Source organism: Puntigrus tetrazona, chromosome 10, assembly GCF_018831695.1.
Source record: "Puntigrus tetrazona isolate hp1 chromosome 10, ASM1883169v1, whole genome shotgun sequence".
Lineage (NCBI taxonomy): Eukaryota > Metazoa > Chordata > Actinopteri > Cypriniformes > Cyprinidae > Puntigrus > Puntigrus tetrazona.
This window is the reverse complement of record NC_056708.1, coordinates 2,809,306-2,828,982: the sequence shown is the minus strand read 5'-3', so window position 1 is coordinate 2,828,982 and position 19,677 is coordinate 2,809,306. Positions and strand designations below refer to the sequence as shown.

At 35.1% G+C, this 19,677-nt stretch overlaps 1 protein-coding gene across 1 annotated transcript; it reads right to left on the bottom strand.

Annotated features, from left to right (window-relative positions):
• Positions 1-3,025: 3,025 nt before the first annotated feature.
• On the bottom strand, positions 3,026-18,411 carry LOC122352383 (muscle, skeletal receptor tyrosine protein kinase-like). The gene is made up of 12 exons (XM_043249797.1): positions 18,220-18,411; positions 14,900-15,059; positions 13,303-13,309; positions 10,825-11,088; positions 9,388-9,551; positions 8,550-8,573; positions 8,287-8,375; positions 7,682-7,841; positions 7,368-7,554; positions 6,376-6,570; positions 5,395-5,543; positions 3,026-5,072 (listed from the first exon to the last, which is right to left on the bottom strand). The coding sequence occupies exons 1-12, from the start codon at positions 18,409-18,411 to the stop codon at positions 4,387-4,389; spliced, it is 2,277 nt and encodes a 758-aa protein (XP_043105732.1). The 3' UTR covers positions 3,026-4,386.
• Between the last annotated feature and the right edge of the window lie 1,266 nt (positions 18,412-19,677).

The window sequence follows — 19,677 nt, the reverse complement described above, 5'->3', positions numbered from 1 at the left end:
GAATGTCTTTCATACTGTTCTGGACTTCATTGGGACAGTCAATGGAACCAAGCCAACAGATTTTAAACTGTGTTCTAAAGTAATCCTTTAATGTTAAATATTGTTTGCATTTACATGGAGGAGATATTAGAATACACATGCTGACATTTTAGTTCATTTGTTCTTTTGCAAAGCATAAATGTGCCAATTACCCCCTAATGTCATGGCTTACAGTCGACAGATGTTTTCCAGAATTACAGCAAAATGGAGTTTTCCACATTTCCTGCAAAACGATAGGAAATCCTCATGTTCTGAGCATGCTGTTGAGTGATGGGGATATTACTCCGTCAGTGCTGATGTCACTAATCTACAAGAACTATAAAAAAAAAAAAAACAGACCCTCCCTGGCCTCATTTTGGGCGCTATAAGAAACTTGTTATATCTGTAAAACAATCGTGAAAATGCTTGGTATGTGAAACATACGGCAAGAGAGATTCCACAGGACAATTGAACTTCAGTTTTTGCTCGGACACGGCCAAGTCTATAAACCAGAGCAGCTGGGGTCGGAATTCCTCTGTGTTTGCGTTACTCTTTAGTCATGTGTGATAGCAGGCATGGAGTTTCTCACACAGCCGTCATGAAACTGTGAGGAAGAATGGTGTTCGAAAGTATAGTGAGATCTAATGGTCTAAAAGCATTAGTTAAAATATTTGGTAACACTTTAAATTAGGGAACACTGTTCACTATTAGCTATTTTATTATTAAAATTTGTATGACTTGAATATAGGCTGTTTATTTTGACCGTATTTTAAATCTTTTAATCCTATCCAATTCCTAAACTTAAAACTATCTTACTAACTATTAACAAAGAGCAATTTTGAGAGGAAACTCACATATTTACGTAATAGTGAATATGTGTTAATAATCTAAAGTGTCAAATCATTTTCTGATTTATTCTTGGGGAAAAAAAAAAAGTTTATTGTACTGAATGTGCACTTTTACTGTACTTCAAATATTAGAAGTAAATTTAAAAAAACCACAAATAATATAATACAATATAAAATAAGTAAAATTAATTAATTAAATAATAAGTTAATCAACTAAATGTATTTAAATGTACCTTTAAAAAAATTATTGCAACCACTTACTTTTTAAAAAAAGTAAAAACGAAGTAAAAGTAAATATTTTTTTCAGTGTATCAACTTAAATTAAACTTAATCTAGTTTAAAAATCAAGCTAAATTTTAGATAACTTGTTTAAAATCACTGTGTAATCTTTTGTACGACATTTCCATTAAATTGCAATTACAATTAAATTAAATTTCTGAAAACATTACATTCAATTTATATTTTTTTATACTTGTTAAGTATTTTATTTACCTACCTAAAATAATAATAATAATTAAAAAAACAATTGTATGCTATTGTATTATCTATATTAATATGAAACTTAGACTTACAAACAGAGAATTTATAATAATAAACACTTTAGTCTTGCTAAATATATATATATATATATATATATATATATATATATATATATATATATATATATATATACAGTATATATAAGGAAGAGGTTGTACAGTAGCTGGTCAATTCAGTTCCCAACAATTATTAATGGTAATTGTTAACACTGCACAAGAGTGCAAGAAATTCAATAACCATTTCCTACAAAATGCAAGTATGCATCCAAGTACTACTCTGAGGGAGACCAGACACATACATATTGTGCTCTCAAGTCCAAAATAAATGAACCAAGATGAGAACAGTCAACCTACTGTCCACTTCCCAGGTTTATAATACTCCACCCTCTCACTATATACCCAAGACAGACCAAAAACCTGCTTGTGATGGTTTAGACAGAAACAAATCATCTCATCAGTTTGTGAGATATCATCTATTATCTCTATTATCATCTGTTGTTATTCCTAGACAACAGTGAGATTAGATGATGATCAAAAGGAGACTTGCAGGCCATGGTGGTTTCCTGCTTTCTCCTGAGAAACTGACCCCAGTAAGCTCGCATGTCTCCACTAGAATGTCTAAGACCCCGAAGTCTTACCATTTCGAAAAAGAACAAAATATGAACTCAAAATATCTCAACATGTACTCTTTTTCCCATTACCACCAAATGATCTGACCTGTTACATTGATTTTTCTTATTTATTTCAGTGTTAAAGGTTTTTACATATTCTTTATTCTTTTTTTTTTTCCTTAATGTGTGAACAAAATAATAAAATTGGTTCTATTTCTCTCTCAAGAACTTCATTATCCCAACCAGTTTCAATAGGACTTTTTTGTATTAAGAAAGCTTAGCTTTTTTTAAGTGTCTTGTGGGGTGATCGGGAATTTGGTGTTTTTTCTCCTAGTTACATCGCAAGGGTCAGAGAGAGTGTACGGTTTGAATAGAAATCAGAGCGGCCTAAATTCACCCGCTCGCTTGTGCTTTTGGCCTCTTCGTCTTCCAAACGTGTTGGCAGGAGCCACGGCTCGTGAATCCATTCGTCACTTGTTTTTCCTGGCCTACTACTATTGGGACGTCTGTGGCTCTGCCTCGCTTACTCCTCGAGGCTTCTATAACAGTTAAAACCTCATGGCAAAGACAATGTATTTCTAGGATTATCAGATGTGACCCGACATTCTGAGATGATGAATTCAATGCTGGAATAGAGAAACAGTCCCACACACGTTGTAAGTAAATCCTTCACCATCTCTCTTCATTAAATGCCAGCGTGATTTAATACCGTCTCAGCGAGTTCCTGTTTTGAATGCTTAGAGCAAAAACCGGTGTAAATGCAGAGAAAGGTAGTGTCGTAAATCAGGTTCCATAAGGTTCCTGTGATGTAATACTGCCCCCTGCCTGCTACCCGAAGCAAACCACAGTTTAAAAAAAACATGCTTCCGGTGAACTATTAGTTTCTTAATAAGCTCCTTATATTGCCACTTTTAATCATACTTGATATAGACAGTTACTTATATACCAGAATGTTGCTTTCTTCAATTGTGGATCAGTGTGAACATTTATGAATATGTTTACAACAATAGAAATGTAATAAATAGTTTTATTTCAAGCAGGTCATATCCAACATTGATCGCTATATTGACGCAGTTGGTGTAAAATGTGTAATAATACAGTAATGACATAATAATATCACTATAAAAAAAGATCATGCTTTGCGTGTATAATAACTAAATAATTCCTGAAGCTTTTTTTTTTTTTTTTTTTGCAAAAAACATGAAAATTAAATGGGTGAGTTGTACCGGGATAGTGTTAAATACATGTGGACTGGTCTGGATACTGTCTATAAAGTATCCCAGAATGCACCAGGACGCATAGAGATTTCAGCGTATGCAGCGTTAAAATCTAGACAAAAAGTGACTAGTTCATTTTCATAGGTTATATTGTTTGTTGGCTGTATTGAACAGACAAATGATTAAAAGTTGATTTTAAGCAGATGTCTCAATTTATGATGAGTTTTATGAAGTTTGCTTTTAAATAATGAGACACAATCTTAGTAAATTGTTCAAAAATGTTCTATGTACACTTCTCTCATTGTTTCACTCAAAAATATAACCAAGAACACACAAAGAAACATAGTATCTTGGCAAATCAGTTTAAAATGAGAAATTAATCAAACTATTTAGTTAAAATAAAGTGATGTTGTGCCACTTTGGAATAAGCTATTTTGTTTTAATGTTTCCAATTTAAAAACAATGACAACGTTCTGCTGCTTGGAGCACAATGCACTAAAAATGATTTATTGAATTAACTTTTTTAAATATAAGTGGTTGCAATCAATTTATTTTAGTTGAGTAAATTTAAATGTAGCTATAATTAGTTAATTGCAACTTACCTTGAAAAATAGTTACTTTTTCAAAGAAAGTTACTACCAGATGCATGTAACTCTCAGTTTTTACTCAAAATAGATCCAAAAGCAATGAAAAGTACAAATATCAGGCATGTATACTGTGTCTCTGCTTGCAGAGATTTCAGTCTAGATTCTTGCAGTGACTGCACTACATCTACCTTATTACTAGATGTTAACCTTCATTCATCCTGTTAATATGAATCTCCTCAAACCCTGACTAGCACTCATCTGATGTCTGCCATACACCTGCGTCATTGAAAGAAAACAACTGAGATCCTTTGAACAGATGCAAGCAAACTCATCTTCAGAGAGAATTTGAGGGATCAGTATTCTTTAAAGCACAAGAGCCTTTTTAGTCATTTCACGCGTCTTACACATTCCTCAATGTTCCTCTGGGTTCTTGAGTATTTGTGGGCACTTAAAGATTTTCTGGGATTTCCTCAGCTCTTGCAGATACCTTAAAATGTTTTATCCTTCTTTAATATCTATTGGGATTCTAATGAGTTCCGTAAAGATTAGAGCATTTTTAGAGATCTTCAAGAAAGGCCAGACTGAAGCATCTGTTCATGCATTCTTTCCAGGATACGGTGAATGCTGGCGAAACTAGGCCGGTCAGTGGGATGAGTGCTCCAACACAAACGCATGAGGTTATACAGCTCCTGTGGGCAGTTTTCTGGACAGGCGAGAACATTTCCATCTCTTACATAGTAAATGACCTCCTCATGGGCCATGCCGTAGTATGGCTGCATGCCATATGAGAAGATTTCCCATAAAACCACGCCATAAGCCCAAACATCTGACTCGCTTGTATATCGATTGTAGAAGATAGATTCAGGAGGCATCCAGCGAATCGGGATGGCGTCATTTTCACCGGCTTTGTAGTAATCTGCCGCATAGATGTTGCGCGAGAGACCAAAATCGGCAATTTTCACAACCAGGTTTTCGGCGACCAAACAGTTGCGGGTAGCTAGGTCACGGTGCACAAACTTGCGTTCCGACAAGTACGCCATTCCTGCCGCCACCTGTTTGGAAATGGAGAGCTGCTCCAGGCAGCTGAGGGGTGGGTAATGCTCAGGTTCTGACACGAGACTGCTGCACGTCAAGGTATCCCGGCTTAGACTGGGCTGCTGGGTTGGAGAGCGCTGTCGAAGAAATTCATTCAAGTCCCCATAGGCCATGTATTCAAACATGAGACACATGGGTTTCCCCACCGCACAAACTCCTGCATGACAGATACACAAACGGCAGGCTTAGTTACGCTTTCAACAGTTGATACCTAACCAAAAATATCCTTCTGTTATTCTAACACTGGGTCGAGGCATTGAATCTGGTTCCGGAATGCCACAGAGGGGAATGATCCAGGGTTACACACTGGGTCAACTCTAAAATGGATAAGTCAAGCTATTTTAAGGCTTTTTCAATTGTGCGGTACCCTTGAGGAAAGGACATAAGTGTAATAGGAAGCAGATGTGGTTCATTTTAGGAAAGTCCTCAAGCAGATGTATGGTAAAAGCCTTTGAAGGCATACAGTTTAGATACATTACCCAGGAGACGGACAATGTTGGGGTGATCAAACTCAGCCATGAGTGCAGCTTCTCTTTGAAAGTCATTCTGCATATCAGCCGAGGCTTCCTCCTTCAGCATCTTCACTGCCACCATGGTGAATGGCTCCATTGGCAAAAGACCAGGGGCTCTAAAGAACAGGCACATTGGAAATCACATTGCAGTAATTTGCTGATGCTGCAGAGGAATTTGTAGCAATACAAACCTGGAACGTTCAATCATTTTATGAGCTTTTATCCTGCGTTTAAAGTAATGTAGTAGACATAGTAGTCTGACTGGCTTAACTGAGAAATGACGTTCTTGGCCTGGAGTAATAGCTCCACCAGCTCTCTCTGTCACAAATCAATATAAAACCTTTCAAAATAGTTTAAAAGGTGATGTCAAACTTTGGAAACAGAACCACAATGGCACTAACTCAAGAACCAGCTTCGAATACCATTAAGATGGCACTTCCTGTGCTGAAGGCTCCTGTGTGTTCCTGGAGAAGTAAACACTTTTCTAATGGGTGTCTATAAATAACCCCCTCAGCAGGGCTCTCTCACACGATAGTCTACAGGGAAGTTTCATATTGAAACACATCACATGTTTACTAGACCTATCCAAGATCCTATTTCAGGAGATAGCCATATGGTGTATACATTTTACCCACTGCTGCACCTCCTCTCTATATATCTGATATCAGTACTATTTGGACTGTACACGTCAAACCTTAGCATGCTGATTCATGGTTTATGTTGTCTCAGATCTAACTAGTGAGTCAGTAGAGATTTTCCGAGAGTTCAGTCAATGTCCTTAAAACTGGCTTCACTTAATCATTTACATACTATACAAGTTCACCCTGTCAAAACTCTACAAAAGAAACCATGGGTTTGACTGTTTGTATAAACACTGACAGTGGCAAACAAGAACAGACATTAGCACCACTGGTGTTACATTTGCTTGTAACATTTGGTAGCTCTCACCTTGCCTGAAACACCCTACCGAAGGCCCCCTCTCCAATATCACGGACATATTCAATGTTGTTGCGTGGATACTCGAGACTGAGGAGCTTAGAGTTGAGAAGGAGAGGCAGTCGTTGGTACATGGGGTTGGGATGAAGTCTGTCCAGCAGGAGCTCTGAGGGGAGGGTGGTCAGAGTAGGCGTATCCAGCACCCTACTGAATATAGAAGCACAACTCTATTGTTTAGATGCATTCAGCTAAGAATGTAAGCTATGCAACATTCAAAGCAACTTTAAGTACATTTTTAGTGAGAGTTCTCAAGAGGAAGGGCATTCGGTTCTCCAGGAGAGCCACCTTCCTGCAGAGTTTTGCTAACCAAGATTTCCAGGATTACTTGAATATTACAGACAAGTGTGTTGGAGCAGAGTTGGAGCAAGACTCTGTTTTCTCCTTACCTCCAGGAGACGGGACTGACATTTCGTCTCCTAAAGGGCTACATTCCTGAAAATTTCATTTCAGGTCGTGCTCCAATAAAACTTTGTTTTCAAATGATCCCAAACACCTTGATTTCAGGTGTGTTTGATTGAGTTTGAGCCTAACTCTGCAGGATGGTATTCCACAAAGAGGAGGGTTCTCCATCCCTGTTCAAAACTCATTTTGATTGTGTGTCCTGCTAGAATTAGATTTAAGATTTGGACTATGATTGTTGTATAGGAATGTTGTTTCAGATGTTGATACTAATGCCCTCCCTACTTGGTACATCTTGTTAAATCAATTGTGCACAATGTTTTTTTCTGAAGTCTTTACATTCTGCAATTTAGCTCCAACCCTGATCAAACAAAGCAATGCCAGCTAATTAAGATCATCAGGTGCACTTCACTATATAGTTGTTTTAGTCTAGGGTTGGAAATTAACTCCTTTCCTACATCATTCCTCATCGATCACAAGCAAGGTTCCTTAAATTTAGTCCTGGAGGCCAATGCCCTACAGAGATTATTTAGACCATTATTCACCTTTTCCTCTTTTGCCACATTTTCTTTCGCCTGTGGCACATGAGGATGAGTATGGTAAAGAAGGCCGCCCCAGCAAAGCCAGAAATGATTAAAATGATAACGCTCATAGAGTAGGCTGTAGACACAGAAGGAGGTGGGTAAATCTGGACCGGTTTTGTAATGGAGGGTGCAGTCTTCACACTCATAACTGAAAAAAAGAAATATAATGATAAGCCAGCTATGTAGCACTAGCTACCCCAGTCAAAAAGAATTTAGAATTTTCTCAGCATTGTTCTAGTTTATCTTATCTTTTACTGAGATAAACATCTTTATACCTTCTCCACATTTGGGAACCAGACAGTATTCCCAGCGCACATTAGGGTTTGTGGTGTAGCACCATGGCCTTTCACTCTCTCCTCCTGGGTTACGACAGTAGTTTTCTGCATTTCGCAACTCAGGAATCACATCTATAGACAGTCTATGTTGATGGGGATCCTGAGTGGGATAAAAAGAGAGTGGTCAACCAAGAAACTCAGACCTCTGCGGCTAAATTCAATATTCCCATTATCCCTGATATTTCTAGCACTGCCAGGTTGAAACCTACCGCATGCATTTAAACTTTTCACACTGTTTTGAAAAGAGACAAAATCTTCTCCATTCAAAACTTCATTTCAAAGGAAACCTCAGGATTTATGTATTTTGACCCTCCATTGTTTTTGCTGTAAAAACATTTGTTTCCTGTGTACATATCTTCTGAAGGTCACTGAGCGTATGCCAGCATGCAGTATTGGGATTGTTTAGGCGTAGGTTGTTGTTTGAGGATAGTGACATTAATAAAGATGGTATGTTAAAGTAAATATTGCTAGTTATTACAAGATTTACATTGCGCAAAATAAGAATATTTAGGAACATGTATTTTCAATTTTGAACAAACATTTACCTGCCGGTTCCATCGTTGACAGGGAATGGAAGATGCTGTCGTGTTGTGAGTTCCTTGGTAAAATCTTCCTTTGTCATTGTAACATGTTGCTAAAGAATATATAAACTGTAAATGGTCAAATGAAATGAAATGCATGCTTTTATGATCATTATTGCAGGTTATTGCAAACTGGAGCAAAAATGAGAACAAAAATAAATCATTATATCTCTCTAGTTTTAACACCCCACCACATGTGAAGAAAACAAAGTCAGATTCTCACTTACTTGTAACTTGGCCTTTATTAAGATCTGTATAACAAAAAGAAATTGTGATTTAGCTATGTGCAGGTTTCTAGAAGATACACACAACTTAATTGTCACTCTCCTACAGTATATAATTACTATTTCTTTGCTGTTTCCCACTATAATTAGCAATTCATGAGCAAGAGAACAGCTTGCAAACATGGCATGGAAACTTTTAGATGGGAAAATTTACTCAGCTGTCCAACCTCCCCAACTGATCCTTCCTCACATGCTTTGGCTATAAACCACCATAATCTTGTCCATCTACAGGTCTGCTGTTCTCACATTCCTCACAAGGCATTTCACATAAACAAGTAAAATCTACAGCATTGTCGTGCCAAGAACCATACGTGGCGTTTTTGCACTTATGGACATCATGGTAACACTTTCTTTGAAGCCTGAATTTATAATACATTAGTTCTTAAGGCATTATAAAGAACGCATAATACATTATAAATTACTTTATAATATGTTGTATCATCTCATAAATACTCATAAGAACAGTTTTAATGTGCTATAATATTTGCTTATTGTTGGTTAGAACATTTTAAGAGTATGGCCATTTATAACACACTATGAGTATCGTTCATCCACTTAAATGGATTATATTTCTCATAATTATAATGCTTTATAAGTCTCATATCTTACTATTGCACTTTTTATGCATTCATTATAATGCTTTAAGAACACCCTTATAATGTATTATAAATACAGGCTTCATAGAAAGTGTTACCGACATCATTGACAGTCAGCCCCAAAATATCACAGGATTTTTAGAACTAAAAATGTATATATTTATGTAACAGTGTGTCACACTTACCAACGTAAGGAACCGCTGTGCATGAAGATGGATCTGCTCGTTGGCTGGGTAGAGAGATGCATTCTGGGAGAGTGATGCCATGTGGGAACCCTTGATGAGATCTTTCCTCAGCAGAACGCCACTCCTTATAACAGTACAGCTCTTTCACTGCCAGACAGTGCTCCCTGTGACACAAAGGCACAGTGTATGTAGAAAAATATATATAGCATGGGTGGTTTAGTGGTTAAAGCTTAGGGCTAGCATTTGAAAACTCGCCGGTTTCTGGGTCGACCACCATTGTTTGCTCAAGGATGATACTCCACTACTCTGACTTGCTTTGGATGAAAGCATCTACTAAATGACTACTTACTAAATAGCACTATGGGTCTTTTTTGTATGTGGTTTCATTTCTGTGCCTGAGAAAAATCATGTCGTAAAGTAGACTACATGTTTAATTTAATTTAATTTAATTTTATTTTATTATATAATTATCTTTTGCATTCTTTCATAATTGAAAATATTCTAATTAAATGAAATACAAATGTGTATATAAACAAACGTGTTATATATATTTTATTATTTATTTATTTTTTTTTAATTAAATAAAATATTATACAAATATGTATATAAACACACATGTTATATATATATATATATATATATATATATATATATATATATATATATATATATATATATATATATATATATATTTTTTTTTTTTTTTTTTTTTTATATATATTTTTATTACAGGTTACATATAAGTAAAGAATAAAAGCTAAAGGTCAGCCATTTGTCAAAACACAGAATCTATAACTAATTTATAATTTATTTTCCAGTTGAACAGGTTCATGTTTCAAAGCTCACCGGTTTCGTTTCCTTTTCAGTAAAGATATGTTTTTTTTTCTGATGCAATGTTGAGAAATCTGATCCGGGCGACAAAGAATGACTCATAGCCTGTGCGTGTGTTTGTTTGGCTTCTTCTGGTTTACTGTGTACTATCTGGTCAACCTGTTCTCCAACCAATATGCCCGTATAGGTCCTTTGTCCAAATCCCTGAAATATGACCCATCGGAGCGTATGCTACAATCGAGCCTCTATGGGCATCAAAACATTTTCATATCGATGTTTTGTACTCTTTTATCTCTGTCATAATGCGGGTTTCATGTATCTCTAGGGGTAGGTTTAGGAGTGAGTTAAATCTGGTCTTTTGTAAGAATTACACATTAAAATGTATATGAATTACTGTAAGATCAGTGTAAAAAGCCATTACTTTTACATTAGTAATGACAAACAGATGCTTATTTTTACGCCCACTACAGCGCGAGTAACTTTAAAACGTAAAAATAGGCCGCAATAAGGCGCTTGCACAAACCACTTATAGAGTTGTTTTTTGTTGGAGGACAGGCTCTTTCTAGTATAGGTATATTCTGCCTGATGTCAGCTCATTTGCATTACCTGCAGACAGGTTTGGGTGCTGGTCCGAGTCCAGACGGGTTGCAGTCCTGGAAGGTGGCGTGACAGAGCAGCGATCTGGCCGCAGGCCTGCAGAACGAGCTCACCCCGTCCAGCTCGCCCCATGCGCTCTGGGCCAGGTACTCCTGAGCGTCCTCCGGGTTCGGTAGAGAGTAGTTGAAAAACACCAGCGAGTCCAGACGAAGCTCTTTCCGGCACACGTCGCCTCTGTATGTGCTGCAGTAGCCAGCGCTGCCTTTGTACAGTCTAAATCGGACAAGACATCACAGTGCAACATGAAACACATGCTGTGGTATTTATCAGGATGTTATATGGTTGCAGAGGCATTCTGGAAAACGTCTTTATGCACTGAAAGTCTACTCTTTCCAAAAAAAGCACTTAATTTTAATTCATGCAACTCAGTGTTATTTTAGTATAATTTATATACTAACATAGTGTATTTAAGCTCTGTGTTTCCTTATTTTTCTGGTATTTTTTTATGTTTAGTGTGTTGTTTCCATCATAAGTACAATGACTACTACTAAGTACTTACTAGGTAATTACTCTTTATTATGGGCACCTTAAAATAAAGTGGGTTTTTTATATATTATTATTATTATTATTATTTAATTCAGTACTTTTTATTTCATTTCATTTATTATTGCAATAATGTTTTATAGTTTTATAAACGTTTAGTCATTTTTGTGCTTCAACTTATTTCTTAATTCAAGTAATGATTTAAATGTTTTAATAAATTTAAATCGTTGTTATTATGATTTTGTTTTAAGTGTATTTAATTGCAAATTAATCATTACAAATTCAATTACCCGTGTATTTAAATACTGAGTTTCAGTGGAAATGGCATTAAAATATATTTTATTTTAGAATTACGCATTTAATTATGCGTAGAGTCCTTTTTAAGCAGGCAAAAATCACTCCAGCTAATCGCACTTAATATAAATGTGTCTGAAAGCTTTACATGTAGTTCACACTTAAGTATATTATTTTGAATTATATTTATAACTGCCTTAAAGCGTATTAAAGTGAAAGGAGCGCTTTTAAATACTCTGTCTCCAATATATGACTTGGCTCCCACTTTCAATATACACTTTTTGCTCATCGCCACATAAAAAAAAAACTGAACATTTCTCCTTTCCTCAAGATTTTGTGTTTATGAGTTTGTACAGTTTCCAAAGAGTAACTTCGCCCTCCATCATTGACTTCCACTAAACGGAAGGGTTCAGTTATGTGAAGATGTCCCATCGAGGCTTCCATACATGACTGTCTCATGCCCGAGTGCTGAATCGTGTACACGCCGCACAACTGACAGGAATAAAGCGCAGTTCTCACAATTACTTCGTTCTGTGTAACTTCGCTCTAATTGCATCCAGATGCTGCATCTGAACTGTCGGATAATAGCTCGGTTTATTTAAGTTCGTGTGTAACTTAGACCATATGGCGCGTCTGGTTTGACGGCGGGAGTGTGCTGCGTTATCCAGCGCATGTATATGTTTGCATTTATCTTTTCGATCAACAGAGACATGCGGACTCGATTTGAGCGGCTCTTTCCAGTGAAACAGCTCCACTCTGTGTAAACAGGCACGTCCTGATTTCGCTGAGTTCGATGTGTTCCTTGGTTAACATGTTTAGTTGACCCTGGAACAACATTTTCATCCAAAAATTTAGTCTTGACCATATCTCTACAGCTAAACCTAACCTTACCCGTGAGTTATGCCTAAAATCAGGCGAAATCATAGATGAATGACACTGCTGTACAATCACCAAACACCGATTTTAGGCCTAAACTTTACAAAAACTGCATGATGAATTACCAAATAAAAGAATACCTTAAAAATAATAATAAAATAAATGAATGAATGAATGAATAAACAGTGCAGTGTTATCACGAATGAATGAATGCTGTAATAAATGTATTGCTCATTGTTTGTTCGTGTTAGTTAACAAATGACACCTTATTGTAAAATACAATTAGATCATATATAAATATGTTTAATATAAGAGTGTAAGATATCTTTCTTAAATATATACATGAATATGTGTTTGTATTTACATATACATTAAAAAATGTACACAGTACACGCTTATATTATGTAATCCAAAACTTTTATTTTGGTTGCTATTAATGGTAAATAAAAATAAAATTGTAAAGTTTATATATATATATATATATATCCAATATATATATATATATATATATATATATATATATATATATATATAATCCAAAACATTTTATTTTGGATGCTATTAATGGTTAAAAAAATTTTTGTAATATATACATATATATATATATATATGTTCATGCAAATAATGCCTTTATAAAGCATAAATGTCTTTACATTTTCATAACAAAAATCTAGTTCATAACAGATTTTGTGATATTTACCCCGGGAAAATACCTCCACAAGTTCACACCGCGTGTCGAAGTACCACTTAATAGACTGTAAATGACATTCTTACCTCCATTCTATGGGAAAGTTACAGGATCCAGAGTCCACCACCACGAACAGAGCCAAGAAGAGAGAAGAGCACAAACAATATCTGCTTAATGTCAGAGAGCAACGCATCCTCGAGGCCTGAGCATGCTTCTGTGACGCAGTGTTTGTGTGAATGAGAGGAGGACACACACAGAGCGCTGGGGTCTTTCTGCAGACACAGCAGGTGTGAAGTTTAACGGCGGGCCTCAAGAACCTACTTCACAGAAGCAAACGGTTTACAGACCGGAGGTCTTTCTCTTTAGAGACCGCTTGAGCAAGTAACGATCGATATATTTCAGAAGTGTGATCGATTAATGCTATATGAGGTATACCAGAGAGCCACGCGGTACCTGTTTGGTAACAACGCTGGCGTGTTATTCAGCTAATTCAGCATTGTGCACATTTTCTACACGGCTCCAGTGGCACAAGACGGCCTTTGGGGCATGTTTGCGTTTCAGGGCTCGGAGGAGGTAAAGGAACAGCTATGCAAACACAGGGGGAACAGAAACACAGCTGCTGGAAGTTTGAGAGCAGTCACTTCGTATTTACACAGAGCAGCATATGGCTGAAACAGTGGGGGTGTTTACAAGACTGGTTTCATGGGCCTTTATTAACAGAAGCACTTCAAATTGATTTTGCTAAAACGTTACGACTGCTGACATCACAGCCTGACAACAATGTGGATCTAGCACTATGACATTTATCAAGGCAGTATATGAAAATACATACTGGTATTTTTAGTACTGTTTAAAAGTTTGGGTTTAGTAAGAATATGTTTATACAGTATATATATATATATATATATATATATATGTATATGTGTGTGTGTGTGTGTGTGTGTGTGTGTGTGTGTGTGTGTGTGTGTATCTTCATCATTTATTTGATCAAAATAACAATTATAACTCTAATATTATCAAATACTATCAATTTAAACATATTTAAAACAACCTCAAGAAGCTTTCTTCCCCATCATTAGAGAACAAAAAGTACTTTCTCTCACTCAACAGATTCATCAATCAAATATTTTACGTCCCCCAAATGATTGAACAGCCTGCAATTATAAAGACATATACATATCGCTATATTATAATTTGTATTTAACTGTAAATTTAACTTTAAACCGTATAACCTAAAATGCTGTTACTGTATTTTACAGTCAAATGCTGACAACCACAGCTGCTTATTTTTTTTACTGTAAATTTTAGAGATTTTTTTTTTTTTTTTTTTTTACAGCGGACAAATAATTGTAATTACATTTGTCTGCAGTTTTATTTTTTACATTTTGCTCACTGTTTTGTCCCACTTCTCAATAATGAAACATATTCAACATAGCATGCTTTTAGTATTTGTATTAGTATTAGATTGTATTATTTGAATTAGTTATTCAAAGCATCAAAAAATATATATACAATTGTGTAATATATAACATATGTGTTTAATATCACTCCTTACTCATAGGAGTAGCCATATAAGCATATACAATGTTAACTGTTAAATAGCATATTAACTATATAGATTATTACTGCACTTTTTATTTTGGTATCGACATTATTTTGTGACTAGTGACTGCAGTAGCTCACCTGAGACAGTTATTTTGGCAGTGGCTTTGACGGTGTTGGCTCCTGCGCTGTGCTGGTTAGTAGCCTGACAGGTGTAGAGAGCAGGTTTATGAACCACCACCCGCAGAACAGACACGATGACTTCCTCCACCAGCGTCTCCTCCACTGACGCACCGGAAATCTACACACAACAAACACATCATATCAGCCGAAACCCTCACATGCTTTCAGCACTGTAACGCAATGTGCAATATTCTACATTCTACAGAACTGGTGCAAACCGCTGTCCCACAACCAAAAAAACATTTAGCCGTCAAATCTGTGTATTAAGATCCTTCTATTATCTATGGAAACTCACAATAATATTTAGTTGGGAGGTGGGACGTGACAAACCCTAACACTTCAATTTTAACTTACAAAAATTATGTAGCAGTCATTTTTGAGAAGTGGGACAAAACAGTGAGAAGAAACTGAGAAGTGAGTTTAAACTAATTAAACAACCTTTATTTGTCTACTGTAAAAAAAAAAAAAAAAAAACATTACATTTTACAGTAAAATTTACAGTAAAAAAACAGCAGCCGTGGTTATCAGAATTCGACCGTAAAAATATGATAGCAACATTTTAGGTTATATGGTGTTAAGTTAAATTTACAGTTAAATACAGTAATTTTTATTAACTGATGTAATGTTAAAATACCAACCAATTAAAGTATTGAAATCTGTTTTGTAAAAACACTCATAACCAGCAAAAGCGGATGGTGATGAGAGAGTCATATGATGAAACCAAAGCCAAGCATGATTTAAATATGAAAATATATAGAAGGTGCTCAGTTTCATACACAAAAAAAACACTAAACATCATGGCGAGACTCATTAAACATGCATAAATATGCAATAAACACTAATTTTACAACATTACATGTAACATACAACCCTAATGAACATAACTGATAAGAGAAAAATAAATGTCTGGTTTGTTTTTTTTTATTCAGCTTTCCTCATAACAATACATTACATTATACATTATATTTTTACTGTACTTTTGCATCCTCGGTTATTGATTATTATAAATAATAATCATTTGACAGACCTCAAAGGTAAAAACAATCTTCCGGCAAGTAGCCACGCGATACAACAGCTACAAGTTATTATTGCTGCATTAATAGAAATTCAGCTCATCTAATCGACTACTTTTTATAATTGTGATATTATCTTTAATAGCACAGAAAGGACACACCCGGCAACTGGAGACTATTTGCATTCGTAGCAGTGATCTCCACATACGAGCAGAATAGAATAGAAAAGAATAGAAGCGATGGGTCGCATGATTATTCCAACGATTATAACAAATCCCTCTATTTATCGTTTGGATGTGCTAAGACTCCAGCTATTTTGCTAATGTGATTTGCTGAGTTTATGAGACGATCATGAGAGCTGCAGGAATGTCGATCGCGGGCTCTATATTTGACAAAGCGCTCACGCGGCTGATTTTAGAAGGCGCTTCATCAGGCTAAAGAAAACTAATGAGCTGCGAGTCCTGCCAGAAACACACTCAGACCACTCGTTTTAATCAAGCGTCTAATAACATCTCACGGCTTTCAGGGACGCTTTGGGGGTCAGAGGTCAAAGTTCATCTGTCTGTCCGATCTGACAGCTCTAACTGTTCATCATAACAATGGAAATGCCTTTTATTAAATATTACTATAAGTAATAGTAAGAAAGGCGAAGGGCTTTAATGGTGGAGTGTTTAATGATTCGGAAGGCACCGAATTCGAAATGAAAAGTAAAACGTGTCCCTGAAATATCAAATAAGGAACAACTGGTTCATTTAACATATTTTTAAGAAACGGTTTAAGTACAATTAAACCACCTTTGATGTAAAATCTTCTGTTTGGGTTCTTTTTAAACATAATGATGACTAAAACCATAAAATTGGTTTGTTAACTAAGCATGAACTGAATTTAAAATATGTATGCATTTATTTATTTGTTTATTTATTTCAAGGCTAAATTTGTTTTAACTGAATAAAAAAAAAAAAAAAAATATATATATATATATATATATATATATATATATATATATATATATATATATATATATATATAGTCTCACAAATACCAAAAAGGTAAATATAAAAATTATTATAAAAATTATATAAGTTCAAATCAAGCTGAATTTCTGAAACATTTGATCTAAAATATTTTGTTTAAATGCTTTTCAAACATTTTTGTCACTAAATAATGATTATAACTTTTTTCTAGAATGTTTCAACAACCAATTTTATTACAGTTATTAAAGTTCTTAATACAAAAATAAATATTAAACTGAAATTAAGTTTTATTTTATCTTGATTTACCAAAATCAAGTGTGTGTGTGTGTGTGTGTGTGTGTGTGTGTGTGTGTGAGTGGGTGAATGAATGAAAAATATATCAATAAAATATGACTGTGTTAACTGCAAAAAGTTACACTTTAACAAAAGTGTGTTTGCTCAGAAGATATTTACATGATATTTTATAAATTAAATTAAATTAGTTTTTATTATTATGTCTTATTGATTAAGGTTTTAGTACTTATAAAAAAAAAAAAGTAAATAAAATGAAAATGCATGAGTGCAAACCTAGTGCACAGTACATACTGGTGCAACCTAAAACCTTCTATAACAAAAAGATCACTCAAACACGAGAGAAAATAAATCCGTTCGGTCATCCGAGGGTTAAATCGTCTTGTGTTTAAGACATGTATGGCCTCCAGCAAAGAGATCGGTCTCCGCTTTACTACCAAAAAAATAGTTTAAACCACAGCCGCTGAGCAAAACCAATATTTATCTACACATATCTCAAAAAATAGCGTATTAAAACGTGATTGCTGGTATCCGAATGAAAACAGAGAGAGCCCAGCTTGTTCAGAAGCCTGAGAAATCAGAATCTTGGATTCTCTCGGACTTAAAGACTTACACGCTTGTTTTCAGACAGTATCTTCAAGTGAGACTGATCAGTTTTCGGTTCCCTTTGTATCCGTCTACCAAAATCCACAACGATAAATGATCTCAAATAACGATGAGAGCTCTGAGGTGTTTTGAATTTTTCTTGATCTCGATACGGCTTAAACTTTATTGCCGCCGTCCGATCAGCGGCCTGAGGAATGATTGTGGTTTGAATCTTGTTAATGGCGGCACAGACCGAAGCATCTGCAGAACGTCATTGTACCGGCAGCGCATTTGAGCTATGCCGCCTGACATTTAACATGAACACACTGAGCTCCGCTCTCTGGCTCAGTAAGATGAGATGAACGTACAATTCATTTGTTCCGTAGAGACAGAACAAGGAAGACCGAGGATTTACCGTGTTGCCGTTTTCAAGCCAAGTGATGGATGGGATTGGGTTGCCCGTGGCGTTACACTCCAGCGTGACCTCTGATCCGATCTGAACTTTCTTCTCTTTGGGAACTTTCAGTATCTTGGCAGGAGCTACGGGAACGTCAAGAAAATGGAAAGTCTTATATAAAATGTAATAGCTTACAGCACATCGAGTCATTAGACATGAACTTTATTTACTTTTTTTTTTTTTTAAGCAATAATTAAAAATGTCATCTGCTATAACGTCAACCTAAAGATAATAAAATATTAGCCTATTATAATAATTAGTATTTACTTCATTAAAAAAAAATTATTTAGTGAAATAATATTAAAATAAAATATATATTTTTTAAAGAAGTTTCTTATACTCATCAAGGCTGTATCTATTTGATAAAATAATAATAACAATAATAATAAACATTTCTATGTGAATTTATGTTAAAAATAATGCGTTTTCAGCATCATTGCACCAGTCTTCAGTGTCACATGAACCTTTTCTAAGAGTCTAATATGCTAATTCAGGTAACACTTAATTTTAAGGTGTTATAATCACCTAATTAGGTACTTAGTAGTAGCCATTGTACTTACATGAAATAAAATGTACTTATCATGTAACTAAGTTATGGAACAGCCTGTAATTACACTATTATTATATAGATATAACAGGCAGCTACTGTTACACATTTGTAACAGACCGAGTCTACACAGCTACTTGCACTTAAGTACATACTTAAAATACACTTTATTTCAAGTATCTTATGCCTGTGTTATATTCTGTAATTTCATTGTAATTAGAAAGATATTAGATTTATTTAAGCTGTGTACTAATGGGTTAAAAAAAACAAAGTTGCGGCTAGATAAGGTGTACAGTATAGTTACACGTGAAGTACACTTAAGTATAATCTTGATACACTTTATATTAAGTAGCTTATGCCTGTGTAATATTCTGTAATTGTAATGTAATTAGAAAGTTATAAATGTATTTACTGTTACAAATGTGTAAACAAAATCTACATAATTACAAACTGTAAGTACAAACTATTCCATAACTTAGTTACATGATAAGTACATTTAGTTTTATGTAAGTTCAAGGTCTACTACTAAGTAATTACTAGATAATTACTCTGCATTATGGACACCTTAAAATAAAGTGTTACCCTGATGGATTATCAATGTTGCAAACAGCTGCTTAATGTTCAGTGTTTGTTCAAAAATAATTCATGCTTTTATACAGCAAGTGGATAAAAAGTGATGTTGTGTTATTCTCTGTAACTTCTTTGTTCTTTGTATTTATTTGATCCAAAAAAGGCAGCGTATTTTTAATAAATATCACTAATGATCAAAGCATATATCGTTACGTTGTAGTGAGTAGCATCACATGACACTTTACAAGCTTAAGTAATCTTGCCTTGCCGTGAGAAGGTCAAATTAGGTCAAAGGTTTA